Source organism: Trachymyrmex septentrionalis, unplaced genomic scaffold (genome assembly GCF_001594115.1).
Source record: "Trachymyrmex septentrionalis isolate Tsep2-gDNA-1 unplaced genomic scaffold, Tsep1.0 scaffold74, whole genome shotgun sequence".
Lineage (NCBI taxonomy): Eukaryota > Metazoa > Arthropoda > Insecta > Hymenoptera > Formicidae > Trachymyrmex > Trachymyrmex septentrionalis.
In genome coordinates, this window is record NW_017305927.1 from 1716332 (window position 1) to 1728318 (window position 11987).

At 35.0% G+C, this 11987-nt stretch overlaps 2 protein-coding genes across 2 annotated transcripts; both read left to right on the plus strand.

The window, feature by feature from the left end:
• Window positions 1-351: 351 nt before the first annotated feature.
• On the plus strand, window positions 352-3948 carry LOC108753986 (glycylpeptide N-tetradecanoyltransferase 1). Its single transcript, XM_018495980.1, has 7 exons — window positions 352-428; window positions 1215-1447; window positions 1520-1847; window positions 1911-2081; window positions 2151-2331; window positions 2622-2885; window positions 2958-3948. The coding sequence occupies exons 1-7, from the start codon at window positions 352-354 to the stop codon at window positions 3114-3116; spliced, it is 1413 nt and encodes a 470-aa protein (XP_018351482.1). The 3' UTR covers window positions 3117-3948.
• A 2223-nt stretch (window positions 3949-6171) lies between these two features.
• LOC108753988 (hyaluronidase-like) lies at window positions 6172-11062 on the plus strand. Its single transcript, XM_018495983.1, has 5 exons — window positions 6172-6425; window positions 6952-7163; window positions 8202-8631; window positions 10518-10722; window positions 10803-11062. Exons 1-5 carry the CDS (start codon window positions 6364-6366, stop codon window positions 10959-10961), a joined length of 1068 nt encoding a protein of 355 aa, XP_018351485.1. The 5' UTR covers window positions 6172-6363; the 3' UTR covers window positions 10962-11062.
• The last annotated feature ends 925 nt before the right edge of the window (window positions 11063-11987 follow it).

Consider the following 11987-nt stretch of genomic DNA (forward strand, 5'->3'; position numbering starts at 1 on the left):
TAATTCTTTTCGAACTTTCTAAATTTTCTTCGAATATTATAAATAACTAACTTCATATGTTTAGATTGCGTTCCGTTTCACACATGATGTGCATGATGCATTATTTATCCTTGTTTAATATTCGATGAATAAAAAGGATAAATAATGCAGCATGCGCATCATGCGTGAAACCGAACGCAGCCTTAATACCAGGGAACAGATGACGTCTATAAAATAAGGAGCGTACGCGATAATAACGCGCCTGCTAATGCAATCATCGCGCATGCGCGGAATTGGTTCTTCCATCGGCTCCATCTGGATACATTTTCCAGCAGCGTCACTGTACGCCGCGCGACAAAAATCCATATTAAAATGGAGGAGAAGAGTCAGGCCGCGGAGCGAGAAACCAAGAAGGATGAAGCCCACGAGAAAGATGCGCGAAATAAGAGGTACGGTCGCGAATGAACATCGTCATCGAGGGATCGCGGATTTATTTGCGGCACGATTACAACGAGGCTTGCTCCGCACTTCACCGCCCCGTCTTAACCTATATTCGTTTGATGAATACCCGGTGGTACAGTTCGCGCCGCGTAATTCTCCTAAGTTTTTTTAAAAGCAATTCTTCGATCGCGATTCGGCGTGGAACGTGTACTTTCTTGAGTCGATTATGATTTGGATTTTTTTCGAAACGATTCCTTCGGTCTACGTCACTCTCTCCTGTCAATGGCTTGTAATCGTGTCATTGCGATGTAATTTGTTTCATCAACGATGCATATCTAATCAATACACCAAAGAGTTGTAGCGTTATGTTTTTTTTAATTATTACTTTTATACACGTATGTACAAATAAACAAACTTGAAATTTATGGTCGATATTTATATTTCATTTTTATCGATAGATGTACGCATTTAGAATATAGTTTGCGTTACATATATTATAGAATCTCCGAAATAAATGTGCGCATTTATCTAGAAAAGTAAGATACGAGTACAGACCACAAAATTTAATTTTGTTTATTTACGTGTGTATTAAATATATATTTCCTATGTTTTTATGTATTTTTTGTTATTTGTTATATATTTTTTAAAATGTTATATTGTTGTCATATTGTTGTTGTTATATATCTCTCATAATTGAGTCTTGAATGTTTAAAATTATTAAACCTATCCTTTAGCTGTTTATCATTGCAAGTTACTTATATTATGTTAATAAACTTATTGTTATTTTATCATAGTTCCAAGAAGAGAGAAGCTCGGAAAAAAAAGAAAGAGGCGGCGCACGCAGCCAGTGAAAATCATAACAATAACAAGGAGGAGAAAGAAATGCCTAGCGCGTGCAATATCTCTATAAAGGATATCCAAATGGCAATGGAAGTCTTCAATATACAACAAAAACCTGCCAAAACTCAGGAGGAAGCAATGCAAAAGTCTTATCAATTTTGGAGTACACAGCCTGTACCAAAAATGGGTGAGCTATTAAATCACATAAAGATTTATTTATTTTATATTATTTTTTCTAAATTTATATTATTGATTCTAGATGAAAAAATTGTACGCAATGAACCAATTGAGCCCGATAAGACATCTGTTAGAGCAGAGCCATATTCACTACCTGCTGATTTTCAATGGGATACTTTGAACTTAGATGATCCTCTGGTTTTATCGGAACTGTATACGTTACTCTCAGAGAATTATGTTGAAGATGACGACGCTATGTTCAGATTTGATTATCCTCCAATTTTTTTGAAATGGGCGCTGCAGCCTCCTGGTTGGTGCAAAGAATGGCATTGCGGTGTGCGAGTGAGCAAGAGCGCACGTCTAGTCGGTTTTATTTCCGCTATTCCAGCCACTTTACGCGTCTATAATCAGTAGGTATAATACGCTTATATAATTGCTCACTTCGTAACATAATGCTTTAAAAATGTTTTTAGTACTCAGAAAATGGTGGAAATTAATTTTCTATGTGTGCATAAAAAGTTGAGATCGAAGAGAGTAGCACCTGTATTGATACGCGAAATTACGAGGAGAGTAAATCTAAAGGGCATCTTTCAGGCCGTGTACACTGCCGGAGTCGTTTTACCAAAACCTATCGCTACATGCAGGTCAGTATAGAGAAATATACGAGAATTTCGCTTGACTAACTATTAATTAATGGACATGTATGTATTTAGGTACTGGCATCGATCATTAAATCCAAAGAAATTAATCGACATCAAATTCTCCCATCTTACTCGCAACATGACGATGCAGAGAACTTTAAAGCTATATAAACTGCCAGAGAATACAAAAGTACCGGGATTCAGAAAATTGATTTCCACAGATATACCACAAGCGCATAAGATATTGACGGAAGTAAGTATAAAGTCTGAATTTTTTGGCACATTTGATTGTCGTAATCTCCATTTCTAATATCAAAAAGAGAAAGAATTCTATTTTTGGAATCTTAATTCACAATAGAACTTGTATGCAAATTTTTAAATATATTCTTACTGCACACTGATTTGATTAATTGGATTTGAAACATATTTGCATATTTGAGTATTATTGAACCAAAATTTGTTTTGACCGAAAATAGATTTATTCTTGTTGGTTTAATTTTCACTTGTAATTCTTTATCTTTAATATTTATATTTGTATTATAGTATCTGGAAAAATTCGATCTCGCTCCAGTATTCTCAGTCGAAGAGTTCGAACATTGGTTTCTGCCGCAAGTTGGCATTATTAACAGTTTCGTCGTGGAGAAGGAAGGAAAAATCACCGATATGGTGAGCTATTATACATTGCCGAGTTCCATTATGCATCATCAAACGCACAAGACCCTTAAGGCTGCGTATAGTTTCTACAATGTGTCTACCACAACACCATGGCTCGAACTAATGATGGATGCCTTAATATCAGCGCGTGACGTAAGTTTATTTCTTACATTTACCACACTTTTCAAACAAGAATCAAACGTAACACGAGTTCTTCGTTTGCAGTTGGGTTTTGATGTATTCAACGCATTGGATCTCATGGACAACAAGGAATTCTTAGAACCTCTCAAATTCGGGATTGGCGATGGCAATCTTCAATACTATCTGTACAATTGGCGTTGCCCCAGCATGACACCTGGCAAGATTGGTCTTGTTCTCCAGTAGACTTCTAGTTAAAAAAAAATCGCTGTTTAGAGAGAGAGAGAGGACATCTTTTGCATGTGTGATCTCGTACAAGAGATTAAAAAATAGCGATTAAGTATGAGCGAAACAGAGGATATATAGCAACGCAATAAAGACAGCGTTGTTAAACATGGATAAGAACAACCTTAATCTTTCTTACCAATAGGAATATATAAACGTAATTGCGACGGTCAAAGGGAATTTGAGATTTCTTGTAGAATCGTCACTCAAATGAATAACTCAATTCCTCGAAAATCGCTCTTGGTTTTGTCATTGGCGCCTTTGAAGACTCTAGATTGAATTATATACGATCGAGATATAATGAAAATTGTGCAGCATTGTACAGCGCACGTGTATATACGTATCTGCGTAACTCGAGCAAATGTAGATAAGCATTATGCAATTAATAGCAATTATGCGGGAAGCCATCCCGCATCATTCGAGAATTTTCGATTTTCAATCATGTAAGCCTTTAGACGCCAGATAACTCTTTATCCGTTTTTTCCTTTACACCTCGGCTAATTAGACAACGTATGCCGAAGTATGAGTGACAGACAAGTTAAAAATAAAATGACATTTATTGAAAATAATTGATTTTTACTTTTTCTTGCTATTTCTAATTTTGCCCTCATTAACTTCATACCCGTCCATATTTATATAAGTACTATTTATATTCTGAATAACGTTACTCATGTAATTATTAACTTATGCAACGGCTGTAAAATTCACGATTATATAATCCAAGATTCGTTTCTAGCTTTGATTAGATGTACGAAACATGTGTAAAGAATCCAGCCTTGTGTAATATCAACAAGAAAAACCTTTGATTGCAATGTTAAGTACATTCTTTTATTTTTTCTTTTAATCCCATTTTAAGAAATTAATAGCTCCGATAAAAAGAAAAATTTATATATCTACAATTACATCGTTTTTTACTCCAGTGGGTTTGAATCGATCCGAGGTCAATTAATGATGTTACATGCTCTACTTTAGATTTCTGATTGGACGAATTTACAGTAACACTTGTGGATTAATCGATTTCCGATTGATTCAAACAGACTATGATGAAAAATGCTATTAGAAATAAAAAAAGTTTTTTTATTTCAGAGTAAGAAAGCAAGTTAAAAAGCTTATTACATATTTAAATTTATGATTGTGTTTCAAGTTCAACAAATCGAATCGACGCAGTCTATAGATCGTAGAACGATAATTATATTTGTATATTCACATATTAATATTACACTAAGCACTAAGATCTTGCTTTGACTAAAAATGTTTCTTTCTTCTCTCTTATTTGTGTTTATATACACATGAATGCTTTTTCAGAAAATTGTACGGTGCAATTCCGAAAGCACCGAGTTTTATTTCGCAGTGATGTTTACATAAATTATATGAATTCGCGCGGAATAATTACGTCATATAAATACTTATCTATAAATTTTCTGTTTATATGGCAATAGAAAATACTTGATAAAAAATTGAATTCTTCCATATGTTGTACCCTCAAGGCAACCACAAAGATCGCGCAACAATATATCTTTTTTATCATTATCGTGAACATCGTGAGTAAACCAACGTATGCCTAGCGCATGGTCGACGAGCAAGGTCTTTTTGAAGATAACAGAGAAAACCTGGCGATGTACCCGTAGCGATTAACCGGTTAAAATTTACATTTCGTTTTTAGATAGGGAGGCGACGTCCGAGTAACGACGGTCCTTCGATAAGTTTACAGACCCGTCGTATGTACAAACGATCGATCAATGACGTTGAGCAGACAGGAGGACGCGAATGGCGTTCTACCTTGAACGAACATTATACATACAAACAGTTGATCGGACGATATCGCTGACGATCGGCAGATATGGGCTGAGCATAACTACTACATGTTTAAAGCCGCTTTTTTCTAGCAGCGCGAAATTTACATCTAAATATATTTAAATTCCTAGTGAAACTGATGTGAACGTATGTCGGCCCATAGTTAATGCAACGGGGCTAAACGACGGTCAGAAAAACTGAGTCAGGGATACAATAAATAGGGGCTTGCTGTAATACTTGCGAACGTGACGTGGTTTTCTTACAAGGAAGCCAATAATGTGGTCTAACAAAATTGTCCATACCTTCATTAATTTTTCTTACCCTAAAAAAGTAATATTTATATGCAAAATAATATTATAACATTTGAATGTGGTGTAACGTTTTATATATACCAATATTTATGAATTGAATAATTTATTAATCAAATCTTGCAATTTTTATGTGTGTTACATTTTTATTTATGATTTTTAATGCTGCAAATATAAAAAAAAAATTTACGACATAAAATAAAAAAGAAGTATGTTTTACCAAAGTCATATTTTTCATTAAAATTTCTGCAGTATATGAATTGTTTTTGATAATAACAAAAATACGATATTTTATAGTATGTCAAATATTTATATCACAACAGTAAATAATTGCAAAAATATATCTCTTAGCGCATATCATTTATTGAAATTACACTTTTTTCATTACCAATTACTCTTACTAAAATATTTCTTGCGACTGCAAGAACCTCGAAGAAATTTCTCTTGTATGAGGTGGTCATGATCTTATTAACTACTTGTTAACTCTGATCGCTTTAAAGTGACGGAAAGTTTTTCATCATGGAAATAAAGAGAAAGACAATGTTTCTTTCACGAGAGAGAATGCATCGTGTTACATCATCCAGAAAGTTCCTGACCAGACACGCTTGTATCGATCTCAGGTCGTTAATGGTAATGTCGATAGATGCTCATCGGGCGCAATATATTTACTCGCGGGCGCACACGTGCCCTTTATACTGCGGCATAATAATAAGTAAGAAAAGAGAAAAAAAATGAGAAGAGGGATACGTGCAAAAAGCGGAAACGTCGAATCATCGAACAATACCCGGAGCCAGATAACACTACGAGGCGTGGACGAACAGGAGTAGGTGGGGAAGACACGAGAGACACGATGTGAAATAAATACTGGTCTGAAATCGAGCGGAATTCAGTCGCATGCTTAGTGTACTAACAACGTAAACGTCCGATCACTGTGAAAGAAACCCTCTTCTCGGAAAAGTCCCAATTGTTTGGCACCATCTCACCAATTATTAGTGGCGCCTCGATACCGCTAAACTTCCGAGACGTTTGAACGTAGTTCGTAATTAACCAACGAGAGGCTTTGTCGAAGTTTGTATTCTACTCCAAACTTGGATTGGGCTATCACGATGCTACTTCGATATTCTCTGATCCTTGCCTCCGCGTCCGTCGCAGCCGCCACTTTTCTCGGGTATCTCAAAAGACGTTACATATTTTTTAATCCTTTGAAAAAATTCGTTTAAAAACAATTTAATTTTAATTTATTTTTAATTTTTAAATAATTTATCGACCTTCTCGCGTATCTATTATATATGCATATAATTGAATGTACTTTAGTTTTATCAGTTTTTAAGTAATTTGTAGTCCTTTGGTATCTGTCAGATAGAATCGTGAGATACTTAAAAACTTGTAAAAAAATTTACATCTGGAGAGGCAGATATCAAAGAAGGACGGCAAATTGCTTGAAAATAAGTAAAACTAAAATACACTTATATTTTTTTAAATTGACTTGTATTACAAATATATTTTTAAATGTTCTGTCACGTCTTCTTAGACTAAATACATTGCTACATAGTTATTAGTATGAGGGTTGCTAATCCAATTTTAGAGATCCTATTATAAACACAAGGCGTCCGAAAGGATCCGGTAGACCGAAAATATCTTATCTAACGGGTGTCATTGTCCACGCATACGAATCACCTCGTGTTTCTGTCCAGCTGGGGCACAACGACCCCCCAGGCAAGCAACTCGCGGCAGTTTGACGTTTATTGGAACGTGCCCAGCTTTATGTGTAATCAGTACAACGTGATATTCGATGATCTCAAGGATTTTGGAATTCATCAAAATACGATGGATCAGTTTCGCGGTGAAGAAATCGCAATCCTTTATGATCCCGGAATGTTTCCGGCGTTATTGACCGATAAAACTGGTGAGTTAAAAGTGCATTTTATGCATTTTATATATCACTAAATAAAATTATTCAAAAATATCCAGTAAACATAGTTGTTAATTATTTGGCAATGTATGTTGGGAGCGATTCCTAATAATATAAAAATCTCGGTACAACTATTATAACTCAGCGATTTATTCCAGTGATTTTGGAGCTCGTCTTCTCTCCACACAAAATATTATTCCGTATTGCTAATTTTTGTTGCTAATTGCTATTATATTTATGTCTATATGCCCTTACAATTTTAAATAATTGGTTAATTTCTTGGAGAGCAATTATTGTAACTGTTCGAAAATTGAATTAATGTGATTATCGATATATTACAAAATAACGAAGCTTTTATCCTACTCCATTTAAATGCCCGAATGTAAATAGTCAATAGACAAAAGAAGTTCATCAGTTTAAAAGGTATATGGCTATTGTCTGTGTTACCAACATAGAAAAGCCGTGTGCACTGTGCTCTCTGTGTGTACACTTATATGTATACAAGCTGACCAAATATGTGCTGCGTACACATGCGTGTATATTCGATTTTCCGACAGTCGTGACCGCAATTATAATTTTATGTAATATAACCGCCGCAATTATAATTTTCCACGCAATAATGTGACTATTACGTATTATATAATTATATATACGTTATATTGCAGTTTTTATTATATATTATTGAGTAGGAAATTAAAACTAACAATTATTTTACTGTTAGCTGATGTTTGCTGGGTATCTGTAGAAAAGCATTTTTTAATAATTTTTTAGATATCTATTTATAAGCTTGAGCAAATATATTTAAAATACTTTGTTTAATTTATCGACCTTCTTGCATATCTGTTAGATATACGATACAATTGAGTATTTTTAGTTTTATCAGTTTTCAAGTAATTTGTCGTTCTTCCTTGGTATCTTCCAGATATGAAAATTTCTTTTATTAATATTAATTTTGCGATTCTGGCTTTTTGAACATTTTTAGAATTTCGACGTTGTTTCGATTACCAGTGTAATTAATCTTTGTATTTTCAGGGGCTGTGATAAACGTAAGAAACGGCGGTGTTCCTCAAGAAGGTGATCTGAAAAAACACCTCGAGATGTTCCAGAAGCATTTGATTAAACAAATCCCAAACGGGTCGTTTAGCGGTATTGGCGTGATAGACTTTGAGAGCTGGCGACCTATCTTCCGACAAAATTGGGCCTCTCTCGAGCCCTACAAAACTCTGTCTATAAAGCTAGAACGTAAGAGACATCCCTTTTCGAGCGAGAGCGCCGTCAAAAAGGAAGCGAAGCGTCGCTTCGAAAAATACGCCAGAATATTTATGGAGGAGACACTGAATATGGCAAAGAAGCTTCGACCTAAAGCCAAATGGGGTTATTACGGTTATCCGTATTGCTTTAATCAGACCCCTGGCCAACCTACTGCACATTGCAATCGTCAGACTATAGCGGAAAACAACGAGTGAGTACATATATGTATCAACGAAAATCAATAATTCAACATCCGATAGCGTGCGTATAATTTAGTAGCATATATGTAAGCGCGTCATTACGTTAAATTTTACACGGAACGTACTAATCTCGAGATGATCTCGCGATCCTCGCAGCTTGACATCAGGCTCGTGTTATCGCTTCACCGCCAGGTGAAAGAATTTACAGTCTGCCCCACAACAGCTTATACACCCTATCTAAGAAAATTTAATTTATTAGAATTTTAAAAAAGTATATACTATTTTAAAATACATTTAACGACCTATTTTGTTATTGCTTAATATATGCCATCCAAACCCTATTGTTGTTCATATATCTTGACAACTATTTGAACCGCCTGGAAACTCGAAAATGGCATCACAATCTTGGCCAGTACAATCATTTGAAAAAAAATTAAATAAAAAGATTTGAGCTTTTATGAAAAAAGAGCTTTAAGGAAAACGTTATCACACGGCACATTTTATCCAAGAGTCGTCCTGAGAATATCCTCTGAACATCTTTGGGACATCCTTTGAAAGTATGTGCTGTGTGGGTATATATAAGATGCCCCATAACAATGTTTAGGGGGAGATTTTTGATGTCATTTAGAGATAAAAATTCTAATAAGTACTAAGTCAAAGGACTCTTTCTATATAAACCAAATGACAATAAGTAGACGGGCAAAGTAAGAGTCAACACGTTTCTTTAAAATTAACAAAAGAATATATTTCAAACAATTTCAAACAATTTCAAAAAATTCTAATATCAAAGTGCTGAAGTTATAATAATTATTAATACAATTAGAAATATTAATAATTTTATCTTCTCATACTTTACAACAATATTATCTTTATCTCAATATTATCAAGAGACAACAATTAACTTTCGAGCTTTTGGTTTAACGTATCTCTTTGTGTTATGTTATGTACATATGTATACGGTTAAGTCTACCTTGTGTGTGCTTTAAGAGGCCATAAACCGTAAGTTGTAAGTTGTAAGTGACGATATATTGGCCACAGAACTTATAGTTTTAGGCCGTAAGAATCCGACTTTGCTCAATTCACTTAAGTCTAATGGTTAAAGCCTAAAGACTGCGCAAAAACAATTTAAAGACAAAAATTATTGTCACTAATCTCTTTCAACTTATGACTTAAGGCCTCTTAAAGCAAGATTGTGGACCGAGCATATCATATCTGAATACGCAAACTTTAGGCAGTATGATTCGTTAACTTTAAATGCTTGCGATTTAAAAATTATTATAGCCTTACTATAATAATTTATAACTATTATAAATTTTGTCTTAAAATTATCTTAGGAATCTCTCTTACATAAACGTTGTTACGATTTATACAGGATACGCTGTAATAATATGCGAAGCAGTTATACTATCAAATCTGCAAATATATATAAGATCGCTTTCTATCAGTTACGTTAAAAAACTACATAGTTGAAAATATGATCAGACATTTTAATCAAGTACAACGAAGAACAATGACAACTGGATGATATATTAGGAAATAATGAAATAGACTATTAAATGTTATTGAAATAAACTATTGTATTAAAAAAAAATTCTTTTTTTAAATTCTCATGCACAAACTTTTTGAAATAACGGTATATATGGCTTTTATGGAACTGACTGTATGTATAGTGTTTAATCCAGCGGCTGATTTACGATAATGTGACATCACCCCGGACACAAGACGATTGAGGATCAACGTATTAAGATTACGGTTATTACCGAAATAGGTCAATGTCGAGGACATCAAAGTGTTAAAAAGCAACCCGCAATTTCGTTACCGGCGTGTTATCTAATCACACGAAACGATAAAGAAGCAGATCAATGTCAGAGGTAATCACGAGCAACAATTTCCGTAGAATGTCTTGGCTCTTCACGCTCGAGGACGTGCACTTGTCTTCCGTGTACTTGAGACAAGAGATCAGAGGAGAAGATCGGGTGGGCTTCGTGAAGGGTAGAGTATCGGAGGCGCTACGTATAGCAGACAAAATTTCGCCCAAACAACAAGTTCTTCCCTATTATTGGTTCAAATATCAAGACAACAGACATACTTTCTTAAGCGAGGTAAGTCCTTCTGAGTTCGTTGAAACGTTTGCATCAGACATTGTGTGATGTCAAGATTTATCGAAAATTTATTTGCACAGAAAGACACGAAGAACGTATTTAACACGATCGCCAACCTCGGCGCTGACGGTTTGATTATTTGGGGTAGTTCTGAAGATACAAATACGGAACAGAAATGCAAGGACCTGCTACAATATGTGAGAACAATTCTGGGACCAGCGATAAAGCGAATCGAATAGTTCTAAGTAGCGAAATAACGCAAAGTTTCAGAGAAATTGCACTGTCTCCAGTACAAATCTTTTTTTTTTTTTTTTGCTTATTTAGTCAATAACTCTTAATACACACGATGATTTTTCGATCTTTTATTATACATGACAGGTTGTTCGCGTCCCGGATTAATTTTCATTGCTTTTACAAGTATACAAAAATTATTAAGTAATTCTTATATATATATATATATATACTTGAATCCTAATTGGTTAAATATATTCGCTTCGAAATTTCCTTAACTGATATCCGCAGACCCGGTGTATTTTAAATTAATATTTTGATTAATAATGTGATTAGTTAACTGAACGATTCTTTTTTTTTTAGGTCGGTATCTGAAGGATATGATTATATAAGTGGAAAACATTTATCATAAACAATTTTTCACACAATTTTTGTAATTACAGAAAATATCTTGATCCACTGGACCTGCGAATATTGATTAGGGTTAACATCTTTAGAATGCATTTGTAAAGTTATGCATTTAAAAAAAGAAAGGAGAGAGATTATTTAGTCAGCTGCTTAAAGTATTTCAAAGAAAAGAAATACGTGGAACACGAATGACTCAATCGTATGAATTAAGGGTTAATTTCTAACGATTTAGTTTAAAGTGGACACATTTATAGGCGCATTTGGCAAGATGTAACATTTGTAAATCTAAACAAGTACAGTGCAAATATTTAATAAGCTTCGAGGAGCCGTAGATGACTATCGGGGGAACTAAGGGGGCTAAGATGATGAGAGAGAGAGAGAGACTGAGGGAAGGAGAGGGAGGCAGCTTTCAGTTGACCGGCTCCGAATTCTTGCGGTACCAGCGGCAGCCCTAGTGATCTCGTTAACGTCGGCGGAGGCGCGCGTCGCGGCGTCCGGCTCGCCATCCCTGAATCCTCCTCTTCGTCACCTTCGCGCCGCGCATCGCCCTGAGACCGGCAATCGCGTTCGCAGCTCGGTCTCTCTCTCTCTCTCTCTCTCTCTCTCTCTCTCTCTCTCTCTCTCTC

What these genes read in the sequence shown, in the direction of transcription:
- LOC108753986 (XM_018495980.1), top strand. Translation starts at nt 352, where the DNA reads ATGGAGGAGAAGAGTCAGGCCGCGGAGCGAGAAACCAAGAAGGATGAA. An exon ending in ACAGCCTGTACCAAAAATGG is followed by an intron (nt 1,448 to 1,519) that starts GTGAGCTATTAA and finishes TATTGATTCTAG; the next exon opens with ATGAAAAAATTGTACGCAAT. An exon ending in CCTTAATATCAGCGCGTGAC is followed by an intron (nt 2,886 to 2,957) that starts GTAAGTTTATTT and finishes CTTCGTTTGCAG; the next exon opens with TTGGGTTTTGATGTATTCAA.
- LOC108753988 (XM_018495983.1), top strand. Translation starts at nt 6,364, where the DNA reads ATGCTACTTCGATATTCTCTGATCCTTGCCTCCGCGTCCGTCGCAGCC. An exon ending in GCAGCCGCCACTTTTCTCGG is followed by an intron (nt 6,426 to 6,951) that starts GTATCTCAAAAG and finishes GTTTCTGTCCAG; the next exon opens with CTGGGGCACAACGACCCCCC. An exon ending in GTTATTGACCGATAAAACTG is followed by an intron (nt 7,164 to 8,201) that starts GTGAGTTAAAAG and finishes TTGTATTTTCAG; the next exon opens with GGGCTGTGATAAACGTAAGA.